This window comes from Triplophysa dalaica, chromosome 14, assembly GCF_015846415.1.
Source record: "Triplophysa dalaica isolate WHDGS20190420 chromosome 14, ASM1584641v1, whole genome shotgun sequence".
NCBI lineage: Eukaryota > Metazoa > Chordata > Actinopteri > Cypriniformes > Nemacheilidae > Triplophysa > Triplophysa dalaica.
This window is the reverse complement of record NC_079555.1, coordinates 14,335,338-14,361,476: the sequence shown is the minus strand read 5'-3', so window position 1 is coordinate 14,361,476 and position 26,139 is coordinate 14,335,338. Positions and strand designations below refer to the sequence as shown.

General features: G+C 40.3%; 1 protein-coding gene across 3 annotated transcripts in view; it reads right to left on the bottom strand.

Annotated features, from left to right (window-relative positions):
• Nucleotides 1-5,071: 5,071 nt before the first annotated feature.
• The window catches only part of ets1 (v-ets avian erythroblastosis virus E26 oncogene homolog 1), a 40,821-nt gene continuing 19,753 nt past the window's right edge, over nt 5,072-26,139 (bottom strand). For 2 of the 3 annotated variants that reach the window (XM_056766272.1, XM_056766274.1), the window contains 7 exons: nt 17,558-17,677; nt 15,948-16,148; nt 15,739-15,816; nt 15,290-15,535; nt 12,983-13,243; nt 9,147-9,265; nt 5,072-8,347 (listed from right to left, as the gene is read on the bottom strand). In XM_056766272.1, the coding sequence (XP_056622250.1) occupies nt 8,132-8,347; nt 9,147-9,265; nt 12,983-13,243; nt 15,290-15,535; nt 15,739-15,816; nt 15,948-16,148; nt 17,558-17,677 (1,241 nt within the window). In that variant the 3' untranslated portion in view covers nt 5,072-8,131. The remainder of the gene's footprint in view (nt 8,348-9,146; nt 9,266-12,982; nt 13,244-15,289; nt 15,536-15,738; nt 15,817-15,947; nt 16,149-17,557; nt 17,678-26,139) is intronic. The other variant, XM_056766273.1, reaches the window with a different exon arrangement.

Here is a 26,139-nt window from a genome sequence, read left to right as displayed (position 1 = left end):
TTCCCACCGTATTTCCAATCTATCCCCATTACACAGGGAGATCCCGTGTTTGTATTGTTCTAGGCCAAGTGTTACGTTTACCCAGATGTGTCTTCTGTAAAACCTCTTCACATCATATAGGGATTTAGAATCCCTGTTAAAATCAGAACAGAACCAGAGTCCATAAGACAATCCTAAGAAGAGATCTCTGGTGGGGACCCTTGAGAAGGGGAGGGGCGGGGGGCGTCTCTGGAGAAACTGTGATTGGAAGCAGATGTTGGCCCGAGCAAGCGATAGAGGGGGTGAGGGGTTCGGAAAATTCTCAGGCTCACGTCTACGCTTTCTGGGCCCTGCCTCAGTCGACCAATCAGAGGGCGGCGTCGGCTCATTTGAATGGTGTTAAAAGTTTTCCGATTGGAGGAGAGGCCAGCCGTGGGCGCAGGGAGCAGATGTCCTGGGAAAGGCGTGCTAGCTCCCAGCCGAAGTGCAGTAAAAGTGAAGTGAAAACATTTGAGTCACTGGACATGGAGCAGATTCTGCACATGGCCAGCTGCACATACACTCTCAGCTTTACAAACACGCATGGGGTGCACTTGTGCAAACAAAGCAGACACATGCTTGGTATAACATACAGCGACCAGAAGAAATGGTCTTGGGTGTATAAGTCTAGTCTAGAAGGAACGGAGATAACAACGAAATACATTTTCTCATAAATACCATGTGGGGTGCAAAATGAGGCACTTGACTTTTTTAACAATTGAAGAGTACCAGTCTCCCTGACCTGCCTCCACAACACACTTACACTTCATTGTGTCCATCTACCAGCTCATGAGCTGTCATGCCATCCCAAACAAAAATCAATCAGCATTCCCGATGGAAAGTCCACATTACCATCTGAAGACATCTCCATTTCCTGTCTCGAATGCCAGGTCCCCGGCTCTTGGCCCCTCATGAATAAATCGCGGCCTGGGCGAGGTGCTCTCATCTGGACGGAACACAGTGGGTTTCTCGAGGTGCCTGTGTGAGTCAGAAGCATATTACTTGCGATCTGTACTAGACAAGTGTAATAAAAATGCAAATTGCAGCCAAAGCTTGGACGGCCCCAGGTTTCGACCTCTGTACGCCCACATAATACACTTCCTATCTGGGTCAGGGTGGCCTCACTCCTCTATAGATGTTGAGAAACGAGAGATGAAAATTCAAAGAGTCTGGTGCAATTTTTTCACACTGCACGCTGAGTGAATAAAATGACATTTTCAAGGTCTTTGTTGTTTTGCAGTAAAGCATTTAATGTAAATACAAATGGGATCATACCAGTCAACTGATGTTTTTTTGACAGGAATTACAATGCATTTTTACTAAGCAAGCTTATTAAAAACGTTTAGCTTAACCCCTTTTATGTCTAGAGGGTTTATTTGAAAATGCAGGGACATACTTTGCTTTTTTCATTTAATTTTAATGTGCATTTTACATGTAAAGACGGTGTATGGCAACACATAGAACTAATATTAAAACACTACACAAAGATTGAGATACATTAAAGGAATAGTTTACGTAAAAATAAAAATTCAGTCGTCACGTATTCACCCTCTAAACCTGTATATGACTCATTCTTCTAAGAGCACAAAAGAAGATATTTTGAAAAATGTCTCAGTGGTTTTGTGTTTATACAATGGAAGTCGATGTGGGCCAGTGTTGTTTTGAGTCCTCAGCAACTTATGCTGCCTTAATGCTAGATTCCAATAGAGATAATATTTTTAAAACATCATGAGTCATAGCTGAAACCATGAGAATATGGAGACAGATCCGACATTGATAGTCCAATAGTATCAGTTATGGGGACATAATGAAGTCCCAAGACTGTTACTGATCCTTGGAGTTATTGACCCAAACCAGATTCGACCGTTCAGGACAATGAGACCAGAATAGAATCCGCTGTTATGAAGAGGACTTTGGGGAACCGGGAATGGGCTCGTATATCACGATCTCTGGCGTAATGGAACCAGTGAGTGGGGTTTAACATACGTCATGAGGGCAATCTCTCTCACCATCTCTTCACAGGGATACACGGACAGTTCTGTGAGATAATTTATCACACTCAGCTTGAGAAACACAGATAGTCTCACTTACTGCTGACATGATCGGACAGTAATGACATAAAGTGACAAAAATTGTGCGACCCAGAGAATGTTTGATCATGTATTAAGGGTTGCATTCAATAAAAGCCTACAACAGTCAAACCGGAAAGTTCGGTCCGATGACGATATGTATGTGAACAATTTATGCTTTAGGGCACTTTTTCCAGTTTTATACAATTTCTTCACCACATTATTAGTGATTTGCTCAACTAATGAAAGCTTGGGAAAAGATCACGTTTTTGCAATGAATGTGGTAGATGGAAGTAGAGGTGGGGATGTTTTGTACCACAAGTGGTGTAGAAATCACACAGTTCCATGGAGTACCACAGAGATTTTGTATTTAAGCCTTTCTGGTTCCATCGCCCCAATGTCAAAAAAAAGTAAATGGGTTTTTTTTAAATGGTAGGGTGACCATATGAGCCATGGACGCATCCTTGCCAGGATTTGGGTGGTCTTCCGGGAGTCGCATTTGTCAACCGCATACGTCATTGAGGGTCTCACATTTCAGTGTGAAAAAAAAGCATTATAAAATTAACATTTAAGACGGTTAATCATTGCTGTTCATTGTAGTCATTCTTTGTAAATGCCTTTATAAAATACAACCTGAAATAATAAACCTTGATGACGTATGCGGTCGACAAATGCGACTCCCGGAAGAAGAGGATAAATGGTTCATGTGGTCACCCTATTGTGACCCTAACACTCTGAATATTTTCACACTTCATTCTGTCAACATAAAACATGCCAGTTATAACCTGTTCGCGATTTTTAAAGCTTTATTGCATTTTAAAATTGCTAACAAGTTACTAAAAGCGACTACTCCCTTTGGAGGGGATGTTAGATGTCATCGTGCATGTAAATCTCACAAATAACACAACATGACACAAATCTCTAAGAATGTGGATGGAGATTAATTCACAAAGCAATTGTTTACCAGGAAACACATTTTTGATGAAGTTTGAATGAGGTGTCTAAAGCTTGGTGGTAGTGATGTTGGTATCAAGCGACCGTGTAGTCTGTTTATAGCATCGTGTTAGCTTCTTAGTTCTGCCGATTGTATTTAGGCCTCAAAAATTGCAAACATTGTGTCAGTTGGTGAAGATGATTTTGAAAACGTGTAACATCATAAACCTTTGTTAATCACTGAGATTATTTTTGTGCGACCTTCCCAAGGTCTATGGGTAAAATGCATATGTTTTCACGTTTCGGGATTGCCTGCAAAAAGACATATCTCTGCCCCACTCTATTAATTATGTTAATAAGGAATCAATACGTTTTTTTCTCTCTTACATTTATTGGAATTTGGTGTGGACTCATCAAATTTGTTTTTCTGTATCTTCTCAGACTGAAGGTACAGGAGACAGCTGGGCCCGGCCATAGACTTTAGGATAAATATTTGTGCTAAAACTGCACACATTGGTCCATCTCTTGCACAGAATGTTCTAAACTGTGTGTGTCTATATGTGTAAGTGTGTGTGTGTGTTTGGCAATATTTATGAGCGCCAAAATTATGAAAATGTCTCTACAAATACAGTTAAACAAGTAAAAACAACTTGACATTTGAAGTGGTCTTCATTAATTCAATGAAATGCTCATAAATCATTAACTTTGTCATGAATAATAATGTGAACATGTTTCTATGGAAGTAAGTTATATGCATAATTATAGCTTTACATTAAAGTCATTATGTTTACAAGAGTACATGAGTAAAAAACGTGTTAGTGTGTCTGTTATGTGTACTTGAGAAAAGTAAACAGAGTTCTTCAACAGCATGCAGGCACACATCACCTGACTTTACCTCAGACATATTTTGTCTTTTTTGCCTTTTTTTAGTTTTTCGCTCAACCGTAATGGAAAGTTACCTCAGTCAGATATGAAAATTACCCTTTGAAATCCCCAACCGTAGGTGCCTTCAAACCCACAAAAACACAGCGTCTGTTTAACCTGACAACCATTTTTAACTGCAGAGTGAAAAAAGAAAAGATTCCTTTCACTCCAATAATGAACTTCATGTTGCAGTTACACAAGTGTGCATACATAATAAAGACGTTTTTAGCAAAAACTGTCAAATGACTAAGCTGACAATGTTAGTGTGCGCTTGTGTATGATGTGCTGTGGATCTGAAGTTGACATGGTGATGGAAAGAGAAGAACCACCTGCAAACCCTCCAACATAGTTTGGTGTGAAAAATATCTATGAATAACAAATTCGTCTGACATTCATGTACGTGTATTACTTAAAATAGCCAAAAAAGTTTCTCAAAACCTTGTATAAGTCAGGACCTTGAAGGAAACTACTAAACAGAATAAATCAAAGTACAGTATGCCTCTAAATAGAAACTGCAAATCTGACAGAACACCTGACCACCGTGACTAACTCTAAACTACAAACCCAGACATACAGACTCGGCGAATTCAGACATAGACCTGACAACCAACCGACTCATTCTGTCTGCTCACTAAACGAAGTGGAAAATTTCTTCTTGACCTATGGAGCACTTATGCACAAATGACTTTCCACAGTCTGCAAACCACTTCAAAGATTTCAACTAAATTCTGAAGTCTATCTCCTAATACCTGCGAGGTGAAACTCAGCAAGTTCAGAGGTGCATGGGCGTAAGAGCGGTTCGAAATGTGGGAGAGTTGCGCTAAAGCTCGGATGTTTGAAAAGTTGTTAGCTCAAGGAAAGTGGAGGAAGTTGGAGGAACAAAGATCCTTTAATAGCTGTGTTGTAATAGTGCAAACCACAAAGGACATAACTATAGATATTTATATGGATTTATGTCAAATAATATCTAAATATTTAGAACAATGTCAAGCAGGTGTTTGATTGTTGTGCGTGTGCAGTTCATTTTTATTACAAACTGTATTGTGTTGTTCTAGCATTATTTTACGGCACTGTAGGGCTGATTGTAAAAAAACTTAAGGCAAGAGACACAACAGGAACACCAGAAAGAATGAGAAAAAGGACATACTGTTTTTATTTATTTTAATGTATTCAATTATTCATTTATAGTTAAGTTGATTTATTTTACTATGATGTTACATTACAACGAATGGACTCCCCATTGCTCTCCTGTTTTTTTTTACAGTCACTTCACAATAAAACTGTTCGTCCTCAGAAACCCGTGAATTCTCAGAAGCCACTAGAGCCCATCAAACAGCCCAAAGGTGATGCACACACCAATAATTAGAATGCTTAAAGGTAAAAGTCTTTGAGTTTCCATGATAAGACTGTCCACAAATAGCTGTGCTATATGAAAACCTGCAGATGTGGTATGTGTGATGATTAGCAATGAAAGAAAGAAGCTGCTCATTTAACCAAGAATCATAATACATGCAACCACAAATCTGCCACAAACCCTGCACAGAGCGAGCAAGGTGAGAAGTGCGTGTGTAGTATCTTTGTACCTGAGTTTGTGCAAGTGTGTGTTTGTGGGACAATGTTGGTATGGGTGTATCTCTTTCATGCAACATTTGATTCAGCATTATTACAATAAGAATAAAGCACACGGGTGGTTTTCTCCACATATATTTTATAACATAACAATTTAAAGTACAATAAGAAATAGAAGCTACTGTTTATAAAACTCTCCAGCGGAACATATTGATGGGCCAGCATCAGCCATATCTATACACAACCGTATAACTGCAGACAGGTCTTTAAATTCCTTATATTCAACATTTTTCTTGTTTTCTCTTTTTCGTATAAAAAGAAAATTCGCTACATTTTGTCCTGCGCTACCTTAATTTTCCCATGAAAGCACCAGCTGTCTGCATCTTATATTTCAAAGTTTATAAAATATAAATTATTGAAAAGTATCAAATGTTTGTGAACTGAATACATTAAAATTCCCATGTAACAAAAAATACAGAAATATAAAATATACAAAATAAGGCAAAACCGTGGGGAAATAAAAGAGAAAAACACTCATCAGTATGTATATGCATGTATGCATCTGTCAAAAGTGTTCAGTTTCACAAATGCATCAAGTTTGCAATTATTACAATCATATCTGGGATCTCGTCCAAAAAAGAAAGTTTCCACGTAACATATCCCTGCCATTCTCATGTGTGGTTTAATAACAAGTAACATCTCTAATCTCTAATGTGAACAAATCTATCAAGCCCTTCAACTTCGAGAAAACAACAGACTTGTTCAGATGTTGGTTGAAACACACCATTTATCACTGAATTAAGGAGATATTTCTTTTCGGCTCTCCTGCAAAAATACCTCATGACTGTGGACATGACAACCGTTCTGTCTCTGGCTTCTGTTTAATACAGCAACTTTATGAAATGCCATCTGTAAAAATTCCAAAGCTACATTACCCGGAATGGGTAGCATAATACCACTGTAAACAATAATATTTGTTTTCTTTGAACGTTCTCTACTTTGGCTTTTCTCACAAGGTCTTGTGTGTGAGACCCTTCCCACACAGAAACACAGCCCAAATGACGTTCGGCACAATAAAAGCCAGCGCAAAATAAACTTTATTGCCTATTTAGTTCTTTTTTTACTTTAAAAAGTAAAAGACTAAACGCTAACGTGGAAGCTGTAATGTAAACGAAAAAGAACAGCCAGTGATGACTAAAACAATTAAATGTCCATAATACTGCATCGAAAAACCACAAACTTCGATTTTCCTTTGTGCATTACTATCTCCTTTGACATAGCGGTATTCGCCACAGCTAACCATGCCAATAGAACATCAACGGCGTGGGGAAATAAAGCGTGCGGACGCTTTTACACGCAATAAACCGGCAATAAACCGCCAACAGCCACTTTCTAAATCCATCTTTAAAACAAAACCAAACACTACAGAGTAGATATTTCTCCACTTTCCGAAGCACAAACGATACTTAACGCAATCTGTACTTTAAAACATGGCTCAATAACGTCTTCATCAAGGTGAGAATGTTTTACACAGCACTTCTCAAACATCTTGAGTTTATGGCTTTTGGATCAGTTAAAACGAACAGATTAGTTTGAAAATTGTTGAAAAGAAGCTTCGGTCGTAACCTACCCGACACTTTTCAATCAACCTCACGATAACAAATACAGTCATATAGATCCTATTAAGGCAACGCTTTACAGAGGAAAATGAAGTGTACAAAAAAGACAAGAAATGTTTGATGTTTTTTGTCTTAATATAACCAGTCTTGAACGCACAGGGATCTTTTTATACCACAGACTCATTGGTGGATGGTGTGTCACCGCTGAGCAGTCAACGGCCGTTTTCAAACGTGCCTCTCGCCAACTCTCAGTTTGACTGAGATGCGTCTCCTTCAACAGAAATGAGGCGAGACTTTGGTATCTGTTATGATTCGTTGATCAAAAACAGTCTTTTCAGGCACGGACATTGTGGTAAGAGCAGAACACAACCAACTATGACCTTAAAAGCGGGGGAATGTCTAAGCACGACTTTAATAATCCTTCATCTTCTGCGTATGAAAATGTACAAACGACACAATCTCTGTCCAGACAATAATAAAACAGCAAGTGATCTCCACAAATTAATACTGGCACACATATATATCTTTAGACAACAATAAAAAAATAAACAAACACCTTTCGTTATTTTGGTCCGGCTGAGAACTCTTCCTCGTGTTGTGTATGCAAGGAGAGAGAAACAGAAAACAAAACGTAGTAGTAAATATTTCTGCGATATTCCTCTTGTCTCTAATTTTGGCAACGTGTTAATGACCAGTCCGAGAAGTCCTTGTATTTCTCTGCTTTTGCAGTCTGCTGTTCGTGCTACTGAGTCAAAATGGCATTTTTACCTGAACTTACAGTTTTCTCTTCCTCCGCAGAGCTATAAACAATACAGACAAGTCCACACGTCATAAACTTTGGTAAATGTTGTGATGCTTTCTTTTGTCTCTTCAATGAGCTCAAAACAAGACCTGACCACCACTAAGTGTTCAGATAAAATGTGACTGGAGCCGGAAATTGACTCTAGGGTGTCTGAGGGACATTTTCAGCCTCAATCTCCTCTTTCTCCAGTCCGGAGTTTACTCATCCGTGTCAGGCTTCACATCTAACATGGTGTGGAGCTCTTCAGGAGTGTATCCCAGCAGGCTTTTCAAGTCACACACAAAGCGGTAGACGTAACGTTTGCCGGACGTCTTGTGGATGATGTTTTTATCGTAGTAGTAGCGTAGACCGCGACTCAACTTCTCGTAGTTCATCTTAGGCTTGTTTTTCCTCTTGCCCCACCTACGTGCAACCTGGAGATCAGCGAGAAGGAGTTTAGAACCAGCGAACTCAAGAAACGCAAATGTGACTTCTAGATTCTTATTAGTCATGCATATATACTTTGGTAGTATACAACACTGAATTTTTAACATATTCATATACCGTGTAAAATAAGTATACTTTATGTTAATCTTTGTCAAGTGAACTGTATATCACTTTATATTAAGTAAAGTTCAAGTTATTTTTTTGCAAGCACATTTAAGTATACTTAATGCAGTAAGTAAACACTACTAAGGCCAATGTTCTATCAGCATACTTGTAAGTACACAAATGTCAATGTTCTTGTAGCATACTTGTAAGTGTACGATTTGAATGCTATTCTTTAGTTTAAACAAGTACATTTGTAAGTATAACATTAGTAAACTTACTAGTACACAACTAGTTTGCAACTCTTTTTTGTTTGTACTGCAACAACACTACAATTAAACTTATAGGCATACTCTGTAGTTTATAAAAGTACACTTTGAACTATACTCTCAGTAAACTACCAGTTTTATTACTTTATACACAAGTATAGCTCAACTATGTTTAGACTGTCTGTCAATACAAGTCAAATATGCAAAATGAAATTTAAGTATATTTCTGAGAAGTAGACTGAAAGTATACTATACTATTTTTAGTTCAAAAGAACTATTTATATCCCACACTTATTTTTTTGTAAAGGATCGAATGTACTTCAAAAAATACCATCTTTACAAACCATGGGACTTCAATGGTGCATGTCTAGTATTAACGTGTTAAAATGTCAAATAAACATTTGTGACCGCTCACCTCATCAGGGTCAGAAAGTTTGAACTCCCAGCCGTCTCCGGTCCAACTGATGAAAGACTGGCAGGATTTGTCTGTCAAGAGCTCCAACAGAAACTGCCAGAGCTGGATGGGTCCACTGCCTGAAAAACGAAAAAACACATTTTTAATACAATCTTTACTGGAGTTTAAAGAAATATAATCAATGAAAGAATACAGTATAGAGAAACTTATTCGGGCCCCTTAAATAAGTGTCTGGGACAACAATCCTGACTCTAGCTGCTTTTTATCTCACTCCCAAACAAGTATTGTGGGTTTTAGATGAATTGTGATATTCCCATTGTGTTTCAATGTCTGAGTACCTTGGAGTACCAAGCCAGTACCATATCTGTACGTACAACAAAAGATAAATACTTTTCAAGAATATAGTGTTATATTAAGGAACAAAGAAGTATCAGAATTTTTAATGTGATCCAAAGCGCATCTCACATGCCATTAGCTGTATGTCATGCTCCATGAGAGAGCAGACCTGAGCGTGACACAATGGTGTATTGACCATGTACTGCTCATACTGCATGCCCCAGTTGAGCATTGGACTCTTTATGTGAATTCCAAACGGCTGACATCATTTTGGATTTTGCCCCGAGGCTAAATATCTGTTGAATAAATGCGTTTGATCACACGAGCCATGATGTGTAGGTCTGAGTGTCGGGTTTGAAAGAATGCATGTGTGTGATATCCGCATGTGCAAACAGCATGTGTGGGTGTGAGAGAGTGAAGACCTCGACGGCCATCTGCAAAAATGCTTCTTTACAACACTGTGTTCGCCCGTAGCCTGATCGGGTCAACTTTAAAGACTTACTGCACAACATTTAATAAGACATGTGAAATATTGCAAACGTGCATTCATAATGTACTTTAATACAACAAGCGATTGAACAACAAGCGCAGCTCTTTGAGGTCAGGGTTTATGTGGTCGTGTTGACCTATCAAGCGAGACGTTCTCTCCATCGAGAGCTCCGCAGTGTGTGGGCAGCAGCAGTTTGTGATCTCGGCTTCGTCTTGTGGTTTAGAATGAACCGTCGCACCACGGCAGCTTTAAATGTACAAAAGCATTGAATGAAACTCTTCTGGATGAGAGTTCGCTAAGAATATCAGAAATAAACAGCTAATGTAATTGTGAAAGCGATTATTTTGTCTTAATTCTGATGCTCCGTTTCACGCCCACTCTTTTTTCTGCCAGTCCGGCTCTCTATTTCTTCATATAAATCATATGATTCAGCTGAATCGCTCACTTGGATCAGTAATGCTTGAGTCATCTGTTTCTGCAGGTAACAGCATTAAAACATTCCATAAGCTTAAATACACCCTCATTAGACCCAAAAGGGCTGCGAATGGAAAATGATGTGCATGCTTAACCCGAATCTGACAGACAAGTCCACAAATGACTTGCAGAATAGCTCTTGACGTACACCAAGACCACATTTCATTCAATAAATGCACAGTTACGTTAAGATAAAGAAGGTTTCGTGAAACTGAGGAAAGTTTGCATACACATTTCTTGAACAATACGTTAAACGTGCACGGCATTTCAGTATAACCATGTATCAAATTTTTGGCCTTTTTAAGGCATTTTGTTGAGGTGTCTGATTGTGAACTATAGTAAATCGTGAACTTAAACAATGAAGACAGAGCGAGCAAATGAACATGTTAAAGGGATAGTTCACCCAAATCTTTATATATTACATTGTTCTGTTAAACACAAAATTATTGCACAAAGAATGTTAGCAAATGAGATTTCTGGGGCACCACTGACTACTATTGGAACAACTCGGGTTAACTGTTCCTTTAACATTAGAAAATCCTTTTCCAACTCAAAAATAATAACCATGCCATTTTAATCCAATGTTTCAGTTTATATGTGTGTGCACTGTGCATGTATGAGGGAACACACGAAAAAAGTAAAATTAAAAAATCAGTCATCGCTGAAAAATGTACATTGCGGTGCTGTGGTTGTGTTGCTCTCCTACCAATCTGATGGATTTATACTTGCATACATGATTAATTTTGACAAACATAGCAAGCTATCTTTATCTACCTCATCTCTATCTTCAACTCAGTGTTTTGACACTGTGGCTAACACGCACATGAACATCTGTTGCAACATGCTATAAAAATGTTTCAATATTGCTCTTTTATTTATGTGCATGCAGAAAAACACTTGCACAAGCACTACTGGCACTACAAGCACAACAAAATGTACGTTCTATGTTGGATATATAAAAATGTTGATCATACCAATACGAACGCACTGTTCCTGTTCAACGAAAATCTGATGTAATGAGTGGGGCTTATTTTCGTTTTCTGTTCTCCTGACAGACATTTTATGTCATGTGCAGGTTTGAGAAATACACTACAGGTTAAAAAGCTCCTCGAAGATGGGCCGATAAAGCAGCTCTCATCTAAAGTGCACAGGGCTGCTATCACTTTGTGCTGCACCCTCTGTTGCCAAGACGACCTGGGAAATGGTTGAGATGTGGGCCGCAGATAAAGAACACAGCGGAGAAAGAAACGGAGAGCTGGTGGCAGTAAAAAGAGCACGAAAGAGAGTCTGACTCTATTTATATTTGAAGAAACCCAGGGCGTGGCACTATTGCCGGGTACACGGGCTGCCCGCAGAAGCACTCATGCTGAGAAAAAGATTGAGATGACATCCTACAGTCATGTAACAAACGCGGCTCTGCGGTTATTCAGTGCACAGACGCATTCAAAACTGGTGCAAAACGCGTCTTCAGCGATCCAGAGGCAACGGTGTCCCAGTAAGAGGCGAGGCGTCTCACTTAGATGAAAACATGCACATACTTGTGATTCCAAATGCTTCCTGGTTATAATGTTGCTGTCCTTCTGAAACCTTGTATCTCCATATTTCGTGATTTTTTTGTTGTTGCCATAAATCTTTATTATTATTCAAACTTTAAGTTTGTCATTGGGTTTTGCAAATATCTTAAGCATTTAAAAGTACTTGTCAATTTTGACAACACATTATGTAATCATTTAAAAAGTATTTTCTCAGAAAGAATGTGGACATATAAGGTTTCAGAAGATAGCGACGATAACAGTATTTTTAACTTTGAATCACAATCAATTACATTTAACGGACATTACAGAAAGCTAAGTGACGGCAGCATTTCTACCTTGCACTCCAAGGAACATATCTACAAAAAATTGCATGACCATGGTACATAGTACAAAAAAACATAACTGTAACATAACTGTTTTGGAGAACAGGTGTTCCCTTTTTGTAACTGCACATGTATCAATTCTGTGCCAGAAACAGAATTGCCAAAAAATTGTGTTTTCGAGTATGTAAATAGGTAACAGATAGTCCTGCCCCAAATGCGTCCCATTGGTTGGTTCAATGTTGCGATAAGAACACTTAAACAAACATTTTTGAAAAGAACCAAATATCCAGTGTTTACAAACTTTACTATCTTTAACAATATCCTTTCATCATTTACTAACTTTCCTTAAACTCATTCAATTCTTCTTCAGAACACAAAAGATAAGATATTTTGAGAAATGTTTTTTTGGACACTGACCCCCATTGATTTCAACTGTATGAACACATTTCACAAATTCTGTTCCACAGAAGAAAGTAATGATGGTGAATCAATGATAAATTTCAATTTTAGTGTGAACGCTTGAAGTAAAACGTCCCTCATTGATATGAAACTTGAATATGTTTCACGGTATCGCCTTTCCTTCTCCGCTCAAAAGCAGTCAGGCTATTATGAGTCATAACCGGCATCAGCACATTGTGTTCATAACCTGTGAATGCTTGACCTTGGGTTAATACTGACCTGTGTACCCAGCGAGCGCAGCTGCCGGGATGACTGGTTTGTCTTTGCTGAGGTCCGATCGCTCCCGTACGTAGTCTTTGAAGGTACCCTTTGGTTTGTGTCCGTGCAGTGCGGTGGGGTAGTCCTCTGAGTCAAAGCTGTCATAGGAGGGAACTCTCTGAAGGCTGTTGAACGACGACTGACTGCTCCAGGACTGAGTCAGCCTGTCGCAGCTCTCGAAACTGTCGATGCTCTCGAATGAATCTTGGCCTCCGAGCTTACCTGAAATAGAGTGGAAGCTTACAATTAACTCACTTTATTTCATTTTTTTTCAAATAACACGACTTCTATAGTGCCATTGTATGGAAAAGAAGATTCTGTAGAGTCGAAAATTTGCATTTGGTGATCTATTCCTTTAAGGATATGACCTCATCTCGATTCATAAACCCAATGTCTTGGGTTGTAGAGGGTGTGATGTTTGGCTAGGAATAACTGATGTGGGGTAGCGATGAGGCAATAAAGTTCACAAGCAGTCTGGTCCCAGCCATGCAGAAAAATCTAGAACTGGTCCACACCGCACTTTGTTTCTCTTACATGTACAATCTCCATGTGGAAATATTTGGGTTTTGTCTAATTGGAAGAAAATCAAAACTAATCGTTCCTCTATTTTTGGCTAAACTGGAGATAAAAGGCCCGTTTCGATTGAATGCCAATTACAGAATGAAAGATAATACAGAGCAGGAGCGAATTTGAAAATCTTCAATTGAAAAATTGAAGCCACATGTGAGTTTGGTGGCACTGCAAATACTTTCCCACACAGGAAAAACACAGAGCTCTTTCCAAAAGCTTGGATTTACTGCATTTGGTATAAAGCTTGTGTGTATGTACAGCCAACATCTCTGTGATGTTCAACAACACACAACAAACTCGAACAAATCTCTTCGTCCATAATCATTAGCTCAGCTGCACGACAGTTGGACACAGTGATAGTTCACCCAAAAATGGAAAGTCTTTCATCATTTACCCTCATTGCATTTCAAACCAGTGTGACTTTTTCTCTTCTGCCGAACACAAAAGATATTTTGAAGAAAGCTGGTAACAGAACAGCACCGTCACCCATTCATTTCTATTGTATAGACCCAAATCCAAGTCATTATTCAAAATATCTTCTTTTCTGTTCTGCAGAAGAAAACCGTACTGGTTTGAAATGACATGATGCCGAATTTTCATTTTTGGGTGAACTCTTGCTTTCAGAACTATGCATGCTGTTTATTGGTCTCTTAAGAGCCGAGTTGGAGAGAAGCACCGGGCGTACATGAGGTAAAGCAAACAAAGCACTTCATGAGAAACCGGAACACTTTCTTCACACTATGCATCTTTCGCTCCTTACGAGAACATGTAGGTTCACAAAAACACCCTGTACCCCAGTAACATTGCTTCACTCAGAGCCTCTGACACCAGAGCTCTGTGGCTTCAAACACCTCTCGCCTTTGATGCAAACATCTTTTGTTTTTGCTCCTGTTTTCCCCGCCGCAGTTGAGCGCGCAGATAGACGGTGTACGAGAAAACCGCAATCTAACCAACGGTCTTTCTTCATTCCCTGGCAGTGCATAAGCGGCTGTGCAAATGCGAGATGAGAACGGTCGTGACAAACTTCGCTTTGAGGACCACACACTGCTGATCGTTGCGGGGGTGTTGGGATCAATTTAATCCTCGAAGGGGGATTGTAAATATACGTCTAAGACGAGGGAAATTAACTTTTGTATGCCCCAATTTTTATATTTGCTTTGCTTTATCAATCGAGGCCTAAAATATTACAGCATGCACATACCATGTGTCATGTGCATATGTATGCAAGGTTACATGTATGAAATTGAAAAAGAGTACGAGAATTTGCTAAATAATGAAAAAGTGTGATAGGCGACCTGATACCTAAATTGTTACAGCATGCACATACCATGTGTCATGTGCATATGTATGCAAGGTTACATCGAAAAATTGTGAGATAATTAGCAAAATAAGGAGAAAAAATGCGATACAGCATTACATTTGTGAAATCAATTTAAATGACATAAAATACATTTAAAAACTAAAAACTGCATAACCCTCAGTGTTGCAAATTCAACTTCTAAACATCAACAGCCATGTTGTACTGTTGCAATACATTAAAACAAACAATTGCGATATGCATTTTGCAATGTTTGAATAATTTCAATTTATTTCGCAGTCCTTTATTATAATACCGATCACACCGAAATAAACAATTACAATTTCTCCAAATAATACACACCATCTCTTCATAAACAAGAGAACCTCTGACATACTCACCTCTGCTTATTCTGCCCACGCACATATTGTCAGGTGACACAACTTCCTGTTTGACCGTGAAGTAATCTCCCTGCAGCGGATTGAGAGGGGCATCTCGCAGGATGACGTTCGGATAGTCGTTCTCATATTTAAGCGACAGCAGGTCTTCCGAGCTAATGGGGTGAAGGGTCTGGTACGACTCTGTGATGAAGCTCGGTTCTGTGTATTCTGAAGGAGGGACGCATTGTGGATGCTCTATGCCATAATCTGACGGAAAGAAAACAGAGATAAATGGCCATTAGGATATTAAGCGATAGGCTTTCATACATCCACAGACCGTCTGGACTCCCTTAAGATTATGTTAACAGCTTCTGCAGACAGACCATTTAACATTACTTGTTATAGATCTGGCAGAAGATATGAAAGTGTGCTCAGGTACTGTAATGATGCTAAGTGAAAGAGATACTCACTGAAGAAGTAGTCTGAGGAGTAACGGGATTCTTGGAAACTGGAGGTCAGACCATTGACGGGGAAATGTTTCTGGTCTTCTGTGTGAAACGCACAACATGTGTTACTGAAACTACACACACTTATCAAGCTAAACGTCTTGACATATTGAAGGCATGTATGAATGTATGGCTGAACGGACAGGCAGACATGAAGACAGACTGAATTTCACCTTTCTGCAGCATCTCTAAATGCTCCCACAGGATGTCACCCACGAAGTCTGGCGCGAGGTCCAGGAAGCGTTCTTTACCCAGAGCGCAGAGAGTGGCCCCGTCCATGCTGAACTTATGGAAGTCGACATTCTTCAGACTGAACTCATTCACCGTCCAGGTTAACCATTCTCTCACGTGAGCATTTGTCCACTCCCGTGGGTCTGCAGAAGAGAAATGACTGGGTCAATATATGAACCGTGCATGACATTGGATGTAATGCGTTTGCAGTGATCATAAGCTCTTGAACTTCAATGAATGGAGTGAATGTTTATGTTTGATGCATATTTCCCATACAGATTGCACGAAACATATTTTAAAATGAGTGATTTCAATACTTCTTAGCTACAGAGATTGTTTGTTTGCTTTCATTTTAAAGTTGCCATTGTACTGTAGCTGGTATGTAATACTTTATAATACATGTTTAAAATGGAAAGTATTTTGGTCACAGGCATGGTGGCTGATGGGAAATAATCAGGTGATTTTCTATAAATCTGATCTCAGGGTGGAGGGAACTGAAACAGCTGTAATTTTAGCTTTTTAGACGTACTCTCTCTCTCTCTCTCTCTCATTCTCTCTCTCTCTCTCTCTCTCTCTCTCTCTCTCATACAGACACATAACCACTCCACAAGTTCACTGCATACGGCTATTTTCAGACAGAAGCAGACCCAACACAGACTACAGCCTCCCCAGACACAGCAAGCAAATCTATCCTGCGGTCTGCCATGGATGGGAAGCGTAATTCATAACCTCAGCTAAACATTGCTTTGTGCCTATCTAGCAAGATCTCTTTTTAGGCGATCTGATTTTGGCATTTTGGAATACTGAGCCAGTAACAAATAAACTGCACTCATCTTCCATATTCCCTCTTTTTCAATCTTTTATTCTCAATCTTTTTCTGTGTGTCTCATTTTTCCTCCTCTTGCAAATAAATGAAAAAAAAAATGCGTATTTAAAACGATCAGTAAATAGTACAAGGGGTTTATAGGACATAATGGGATCATTCACCCAAAAATGAAACTTTCATGTCATCATTTACTCATCCTCAAGCTGTATGACATTCTTTCTTCTGCAGAACACAAAAGAAGATATTTTGAAGAATGTTGGTAACCAAATAATACTGGTCCCCATGGTTTTCCAAACTTCCATTGTATGGACACAAAACCACTGAGACATTTCACAAAATATCTTCTATTGTGTTTCACAGAAAAAAAAGGTTTTGAACAACATGAGGATGAATAAATAATGTCAACATTTAATTTTTTTGGTGAACTATCCCGTTAAAGCTGCAATCCATAACATTTGCCACTTTATTGCAATTTCTGTTGGTACTTTATGTGAAGTCAAAATTTCCTGTATGAACGACATTGTTTCTGACAGCTCAAATTTTTTTACTTTGTTTAAAGTTTACAGCTGTGAAAAAGTTAAGGGGACATTTTCAAACATATATTTACTTTTTCTTTATTTTTAACAGAAAAGATTGCAGATTTAAAAGACAGCAAATATTTTGTAGAAAAAAATGTCATGATTTAGTAAAAAAAAGAAAAATGTATCAGATGCTGTAGTGTTGAACCTTTTGGGATGGAGAGTCGCTGTTGCTCCCTGGTGAAGCCGCTGAACGTGGCCAACAGAGCCTGTGACATCATCTCTTTACTTCCTGGAGTGAGTAAAGGGACATCCGCACATTCCAGATCTGTTAACCAAACACGAGAAGGAAAATGTCAAACACACACATTCTTGAAACAAATTAACTGCAGACATTTTAAATGTTAATCAAAATAAAAGGGAAAAATCGAACACCGCACAGTCCACCTCTACCCTGACCTCCTAGACTTCTTTTCACTCTGCTAAGGATGGTTCAAAAACACACTGAGAGTATCACAGGTCACAGCCTACACCTATCCATAACCACCTAGTAATGTCCCCTCAATGCCTTCTACCCAGCAAGCTGCTCCATCTCTGTCTCCAGCCAGAGACAGAAGGGTCTCTGTTGCCAGGGGTCAATAGTTAAGGGTGAAAGGTCGTTGTTGAGGGGTGATGATGTCACAGCAGGCTACAGGGTGCCGAACAGACAACACAGTGTTGGGAAACTCGCCCTCTCTGCCCGTGGGCACCCAGCAGGACACAGAGAAGTCTTTGATGAGTTAAACAGTGCCCGATGACTTCCACTGATCCAATTAGGACTGTCGGGGTGGCTGTGAGTGGGCGAGAGAGACAGAAAAAGAGGGTTTGGGGAAACCCCCCAAGGGTCTAAAGAGTGCCAATTCTTCAGCCAAGAATGCACCAAAGGACAAAACTCAAATGGGTAGTAATGAGATCATAGAGTTTACAACCATGACGTGACCCAATTTTTGTCATGTTGACTGTGGAAAGGTGATGGTGATGATTCTATCGCTGGTCACTTGACTGTGACGTTGCCATGCGTCCCATGCAACATTTCGGCATTCAATTCTTCCAAAATAATCTCTTTAATCTTTCTCTCAACAACCGTCAACATCTGCCTTTTTTCGTTCCACTAAAGGGAACATTACGAGAAACATCTGACATTAAAAATCCAAAAGCTATAAAAGATCCATAACTGAGAACTCAATAACGTCACCTGACAAACAACTTCTGAGATTGAATGTAATCTTGTGACTCAGAGTCTAGGATTGCAAACACTGTGGAAAGCAAACACCACATCTATTTTCGCCGTCTGCGACTGCTTTCTATGACACCCAGATGTTCTGGCATCTCTGGGTGGTTTTCAACTGCCAGCCCTGGGCGCCGTATGGGTTTGCGCTCACTGTCTTCGATCCACAACAAAACATAACCAGGAATGCACAACAGCTGTCCCTTCAAACCTCCCTCGCCCTTTCTCTCCCATTCTCAAGCTACTTCCCTGGACGAGTCTGACAGAAATGGCTTTGCGATGATACATTATGCAGAGTGTCTAAATGGAGAAGAACAATGCGGCTCTCATGTGTGATTCGATTAGAGCGAGATGCTGCGTTCTCCATTTACAGTGTTTAATTGCGCATTAGAGGGGTCATCCTACCAGCTGGACGTCAGAGGCTCCATTCACAAAGAGAGAGACCCACTTTCACATTAGACTGTATCCAGCTAAACTGACAAAAAGACCCGAAAGACATGCGTGTGCATTTTTCTTTGTTCAGAAAGCTTGTTTTATTTGGACAAAATAAGAGACGTCGGCTTAGCAGTCAGAGTGAGGTTTTATCATGAATGGCTAAAGCAAAGTGTCTCCAAAAAATGCAAAAGTGTTTCTTTAGATAACATTGTAAAAAGCTTTGCTTACAAGAGTTCCCAACACACTATTTTAAAGCACGAAACAAAAAAAACAAATATAAACGATCACGGTTTTCATCTTAAAAGCTGTCACATGGCATCGTGGAGAATTGTGTGTCCAAAACAAAAGCCAGGAGTGAAGCCAGAACCGAATTTATCTTCCATTTACTTTTCTGAATCCAAGCTTACACAGTATTTGCATTTTTAAATCAGAATGTCATCTAAAACATGCTTGCATAAAAATATTTGTTCACTAGGCTGAAACTACATTACGCATCTGCTAACACATCTGGAATAACTGGATCTTTTTCACAGCAAAGCTTAAATCTCCACAAAGCTTTACATCACAGATCTCCTCTGAGTAAACGATGAGCAGTGATTGACATCAACACTGACCAATCAGAGCACTCTAAAGTTCATCTTATCACAAATGGCAGAACAAACCCATCACATGACACTTCATTAGCCATACGAAACAATGTTTAACTTTAGCAGGTGGATTCAAATCAATAAACCAAAGCTTTAATTGATTTCTTTTCAAGATATCCTGATCCAGCCCCGCATAAGAAACCTCATGTTATGTAATAACAGCGCAGGTGTCCATTTGGCCATTGCGTGGGGTTTGTCCAGCGTTCTCAGCTCTGTGCTTTGGTCAGGGGGGCTGTGAAATTACGATTATGGTCATGGGGCCCCGGTGGTCTCAAGGAGCCGGGCGTGGTGGGGAGGGGTTGGATGATTCACTTATCTGTAATGTGAGAGCATCCCAGACAACATGAATGGAGTCCCTGAAGGGATGACATCATCGCTGGCATGACCACAGCACCCAGCCCATGCAGTTAATTCATTCTTAAAGTGTTTTTTTCTTTGCAGTGGATTTGCTTATTAAATAACACATTCACATCTAGCAAGGGCTGATCTATGAACATACAAAACATTGAAGGTAAGGTGTTCATGGATAGACCTAAAATTAGAAACACTTCAAAGAATGCGTGTGTCTGTGTGCGTGAGGTGTGCGTTTTTTTGGTGTCTAAGTGTGCGTGAGAGACAGCGGGTGGGTGTGTAATAAAAGCCAAATAGCTCATTGGAGTCATTCAATAGTCTGGACGGTATTTAAGCTTCTGAAAGCTTTTTTTGTGCTGGCTGTATTTTGTGCTGGCTGTATTTGGGTCTTTGTCAAATCAGCATATCGTGCCACACAAGCTTTTTTTGCTTTCAGCTTCATAGTTTCAACACTCTGCATGTGTTGTTTGTGGATGTAGAACACATAAAGAATATAAACAAAGCAATATTGCGACCCAGATGAAAGTCTTTATTGAGCGCAAATGGGAACCGGTTTAACACTTTGACGTCTGGCCGTCTCAACAGGGTGTCAGGGTGGCCCAAAAACACCCTCAGTTCTTTATCTCTCTTTATTTTTCTCAAAGCGTGTGACAGTGAGACTGCTGCTAAACCGGGCCTGCATGAAGGAAAGCCATTCACACATGTTCAATCTGAACACAGCATGGACAAGGGTGGGGGATTCAGTAAGAGAAAGGCTTGTTCTGCCCTCTGTTTGGATTTCCATCTGAAAGCATGCAGACCGGGCCGGGTCGAGACAGGAATAGCAGCGGCCCACGACTGAGCTCCCGAAGGCGGTGTTGAGCCTGTCCGACCCGCCAGGGTCATGCGTCGGGGGTCTCCCGGCCTGGAACACTGCTGCTATTCTTAGAGACCCAGCCGCTGGGTGCCCCGGGTTCGCTGAATGGCCTCAAACACATATGCACAACATCAATATCGGTGGGTCACACACAGGACCCACATTGAGAACTGAATTCATAGTGGCTGTTTGACAAGAGAGGACAAAGAATGCATCCGTTCTGCAGTTACTCTTAACCACTTCAACACAAATGAAGTTCATGAAACTTGCATGGCATTCATATTGATGATCTTGCTCATTTGTAAAATGTTTTTTGTATAAGGGAATAAAAATACAATATAGTCTGGCGTGATTGAAATGATGCTAGGGCCTAATTCTGCTGGTGATAACAAAGTTCGTACCACTGCATTTTTACAAAATGCAACTGACTTCACTACCGCAACCTAGCTTTGATCTACAGTCTCCAATACACAGTCAAGCTATGTATAAGATACGCAGAGCAATGCTTCTATGCATCGATTAAAAAGAAGCAGAGGCGGCTTGCAACATGCAAATTGAGAGAGTGTAACAGCATTGCTGGAGTGAACACATTTAAGTCCTCCAGGCCATGGGCCCGCTTGGATCACTGCATCTTACACGCACTGTTTGGACTTCCGAACAAACAAACGCTAAACTTGACAAACAGTTTACGTTCCTTGCAACATTTCCCAATATAAACCTCCTCCAAATGTACCTGAAACTACAACACTTGAGGAGGGGGAAAAGATACGTGGCTCTAAATGCATCGCAAGACATTTCTGATCAAAGCAAATTCATACACGGGCAGTCAGTCACGCCTGAGTTGAGTTTATGAGCAAGGAGCTTTCCAATTTGGGGAAATGAAGGAAGGAAAGTTCTGCATGCAATTAGCAAGCTAATGGCTAATGGTTTCTGCTATTGTGAAGCCAGTCGATGGCCAACAGATGCATTCTCTGTAAATGAATTCCCAACAGACCGCATTGTGTTTATATATCGTGCCATACATTCCTGGCTTGTTTTACAGTCGCTAATGTGGACGTGTTTTTTTACGAGTTTGTTCAGAATTTGTGACCTTGAAACCCACGTCTATTCGAGTTCAATTGTAAATGGACCAATTACACAATTAACTGAATGCAGAATTAACTACCCCAGCCGTAGAAATAAGAAAGAGATCATGAGCCCGAAATAGATGAATGGAAGTCCGGAAATTGTTCAGAAATGCAAGAGAACTCGTGTTCTTACGCATCTTCAAAGTGACTAACCCGAAACTTCATTTCAGTAAACATGAGAAAAAATTTCTATGGTGACCAGCTCAACATCAAATGTGTCTATTAACAGCAGAAGTTCACAGAGAGTCACAGAAATACAAAGCGATAGACCGATGTAACACGTCTTCGCAGTTCACGGTTGGATAAGAAAAAGTCAGAACCACTAGAAACAGCCCCATGTGTACATATTTCCTCACACACTCTCAAAGGGGAAAAAAAACACTAACAGTGATCCCTGCTCTGTGGTTTTATGAGAAAGCAGTGAGTTGTTGGATCCCACCATACTTTACTGGTGTAAGTGAACAATGTCAAAGACAAGCCCTCATTATGACCGCCTCTTGGATTCAGTCCAGACACCTACACAGAACGCCTTTAACTGCTCTGGTCCCTAAATCGTCAGAGCAGAGCCTCTCTGTCAGAAATATGAAGATGGCCGGCAGAAGGTTGACTGAGAAAGAGTCCCAGCTGTGTCGGTTTCTCTGACTGCCAAGGATCATGTACCGTCTATTCAGCTGTACATCAAGCAGAACTCACAAACAGACAATCTAGCTACAGCCAAACACCTGGACTTTCCTTACATAAAAGCTTAAGGCCCGAACAACGTTATACCATACGTAACCCGACCGGTGGCCAGGAGCATTCTTTCAAAACAGTTCCAATACAGGAACTCAAGCTCAAGAGGTGAGACAAAAATAGGATAATTACAAAAACAGTCATGGCAACTGAGTCCTAAAACAGGTGACTTGGTGAAAGCTGTAAGACTGCCTCCCTGAGCTGTAAGACTAAGCCAGAACCAGTTAAGATGCTGCGTTGATCTCAAAACCAGACCCAACGCCACCCTCCAAAAGTTGCGCACAGTACATGGGAGACATCTGTAAAACAGCCCAGTGAAAAAAACAGAGTGCCATGGAAAGAAAGGCACCGGTCCGGCTGGCTGGCTGGCTTACTCACCTCAAGGGCCTCCCACCACCCAGGAGGCGGTCTGGAGCCCACCAGAGAGCCTGGGATGGGCCAATGTCTTACGGGAGGAGGGGTGGGTGCTAGATTCAGCTCGGCAGGGGCTGTGACTCAGTAATTAGCCCGTAGCACGCGGGAGAAGACAGTGCTAGACAGACACCACATCAGGGGAGACCAGCATGAGGAGACAAGAGCCCATGTGGCCCACAGACGAGAGACGGAGAGACACATGGAACGCAGGGGAGAAAATAGGTGCTGTAAAAAGTTGGAAAATACACCCTGTTCATTATTTCTTCCCTGCTCTGGGACACGCTGTGTCTTTTGCTTTTGTTTTGGTCTTTTGAAGTTAAGAGAATCATGGCCAGAGATACCCGTTTGCCACGACTTCAACAGCAAATTGGGTTGAGAAAGTTTTCAATGAAAATTTCTCTGACGTACCGTTGAGTCGTTCTGACAGAAAGTGTCTGTTTGCGCTGTTAACAGCCAATACCTTCAGTCACCCTTTGATGACTAAGCTTTAAAGGGAACAATAAAAATGTGCGTCCACCAGAAAGAATTTCTGACAAGGGAGTCATTTAACCAATGGACATTCTGTCTCCAATCAAACAGTGTTTAATCTCACCCCGGGGCACTGCAATATTTTCCAAGAACATTCCCAGTCTGGTGAATCAATTCTGAGTGTCAAATATTAATCCTGCTACCTCTCAATGTTCAACACGCCCCACACCTCATGTCTTTGCATACTTTTCATTGTGACTCGTGCCCTTTCGACGATCTATAAAAACTGTTTTCAGACTGAGTCACTTGTTTGGCTACGTCAGAGACCCACATCAGACCGACCTTGATTGCCCAGATCCATGTTTGCACAGCTGTCAGGTAGCAAGGCATGCACAGGCCTGGGGAAAATCAGAAGAGGCTGACATTTTGCGTAATCTGTTACGTAACAATGGGAATCCAAGATAGTATCTAGAAGCTTGCTGTACACCACACCTGATAATACGCATATTCTGCTTTAGCCCGGCCTAGCAGGGGTTCGAAATGGGAGCAAAGCATCTTAATCAGATAAAATATGGCAGCAGACAGCCCACCCAGTTGTCGAACATTCCTGTCACTCACTGAACCCTGAGCAAGACACGAGTTAAAAGGGAGAAATAAAGAGAAAGGGAAGAGGCAATATTCTCATCAACGGCTATTTCTATATGGTTCTTTTACTAGGCACAAATGAGTGGGAGGGACCCCTGGCAGTCTCTCATGTTGTTGCTGACTCATTTCACTGTGCTAAGTAGTCTTTGGTCAAAGATGAAAGGAGTGGCCCCGTTGTCAAGCATTTTGACAACTCCCATTTCAAAGCACAGACCTCTGAAGATGCTCAGGGCTTCTGGCACAGCAGTGTTTGTTCTGTATAGAAAGTATTAGACGTTTAAATATTAAGATGGGTTTAGTGTTGACCCATAAGGCTGTTTAACCATATGCAACTCCATAACCTGATTTATTCTTGGTCAATGATTTGTGGACTCTGCTGTATATTAATATGTATATTCTGCTTCATGTAAACACTTTTTGCTCCAGATTTGCAAGGCATTCCCATAAGATAGAAAAATTATAGATGGGTTTTCTATAAAAGAATAATTCACCTTCAATGTAAAAATAATGTAAATCATTCACACAACCTCTTGTCATTTCAAACTTGAATTGCTATCTTTCTTCTTCTTCTTAAAAATGTTGCTAACCGAAAACCGCTGGTAACCTTTGACTTGCATTGGTTTTGTGTCCATTTGATAGAAGTCAAGTTGGACCAGTGGTTTGTGGATACCAACATTTTTCTAAATATCTTCTTTTGTGTTTTGCAGAAGAAAGAAAATCACATAGGTTTAAAATGACAACGAGGTTGAGTAAATGATGACAGAACTATTTTTTTTAAAGTTGAACTTTTCCATTGATAGCTCAATTATTTCTTCTAGACCACAATATCATTAAATGGAGAAAACAACAAAGCTCTCAACAATGCTACAAACTGAGTTGAGAATTGCGATATTTTAACTCAATATATAAATTGGACTATGAACATTGTATTTCGACAATCGTCTATTTTTATTTCTTCAACACAATTTTAGTTGATATTAACTGAAACATAACTGAGAATGACATCAAATCTTTTGAGCCGAACAATAACATTTATCTCTTTCTGTTTTTTTTCTTTGGTAAATAAAATCATTTGAGCTACACACATAATCTTATTTTAGCAACTCTATTAACAAATGGAAGCGTGTTTATTGACTTCCCGATTCTTGTGTAGCCCCCATTGTCCTCTCATGCACTACATGTCTTCGGGTTTAATCAGATAATCTCGACTGAACTCTAAACAACTTTTGTGTGACTCCTGATTGAATTCAACCATTCATCACTTCTGTATAAACACAGTCAAAAACGCAAAGGGGGGAAGGGGAAAGAGAAGGGCTTGTGTCTGTGCGAGCCCTCGTCTTCTCATGACACAGTTTGCTTGTCTTGATCTACGACCCAATACAAACTGGGATCAGGTGCTTAATGTCTACGGTCTCTTCACATTACCGACACACACCCACATGCAGGAAACTAAATTTGTGCCAGCTTGCAGGGCTCTAGTCTCCTACACATAAACACCATGTATCGAGCTGTCAAACGTACACACAAGGTGCACATATCTATATTTCAGGAAGAACGCAGCACCAGACCAGCAGTAAACATGTCTTACAGTCTTGAGCGGTGAGATGCGTTCACCCTGGCCTGAACACTTACGGATGGCTGAACTCGAGGGAGCTGGTCTTGATAAATTATTTTGCAAGATAGCGTCGTATTCTGGCACCCTCGCTTGCACGTATAAGCACTTTTTAAACTAATTTTCCATGTGGGGAGAAAGGCTGGCATGTGCGTTATTGCATTGTGTGTCTTTTGAAAAGTGTCAAAGCTTGTTCTTGCGAACGTGCCACGCTTAAAAGTCTGCATATGTAAAGT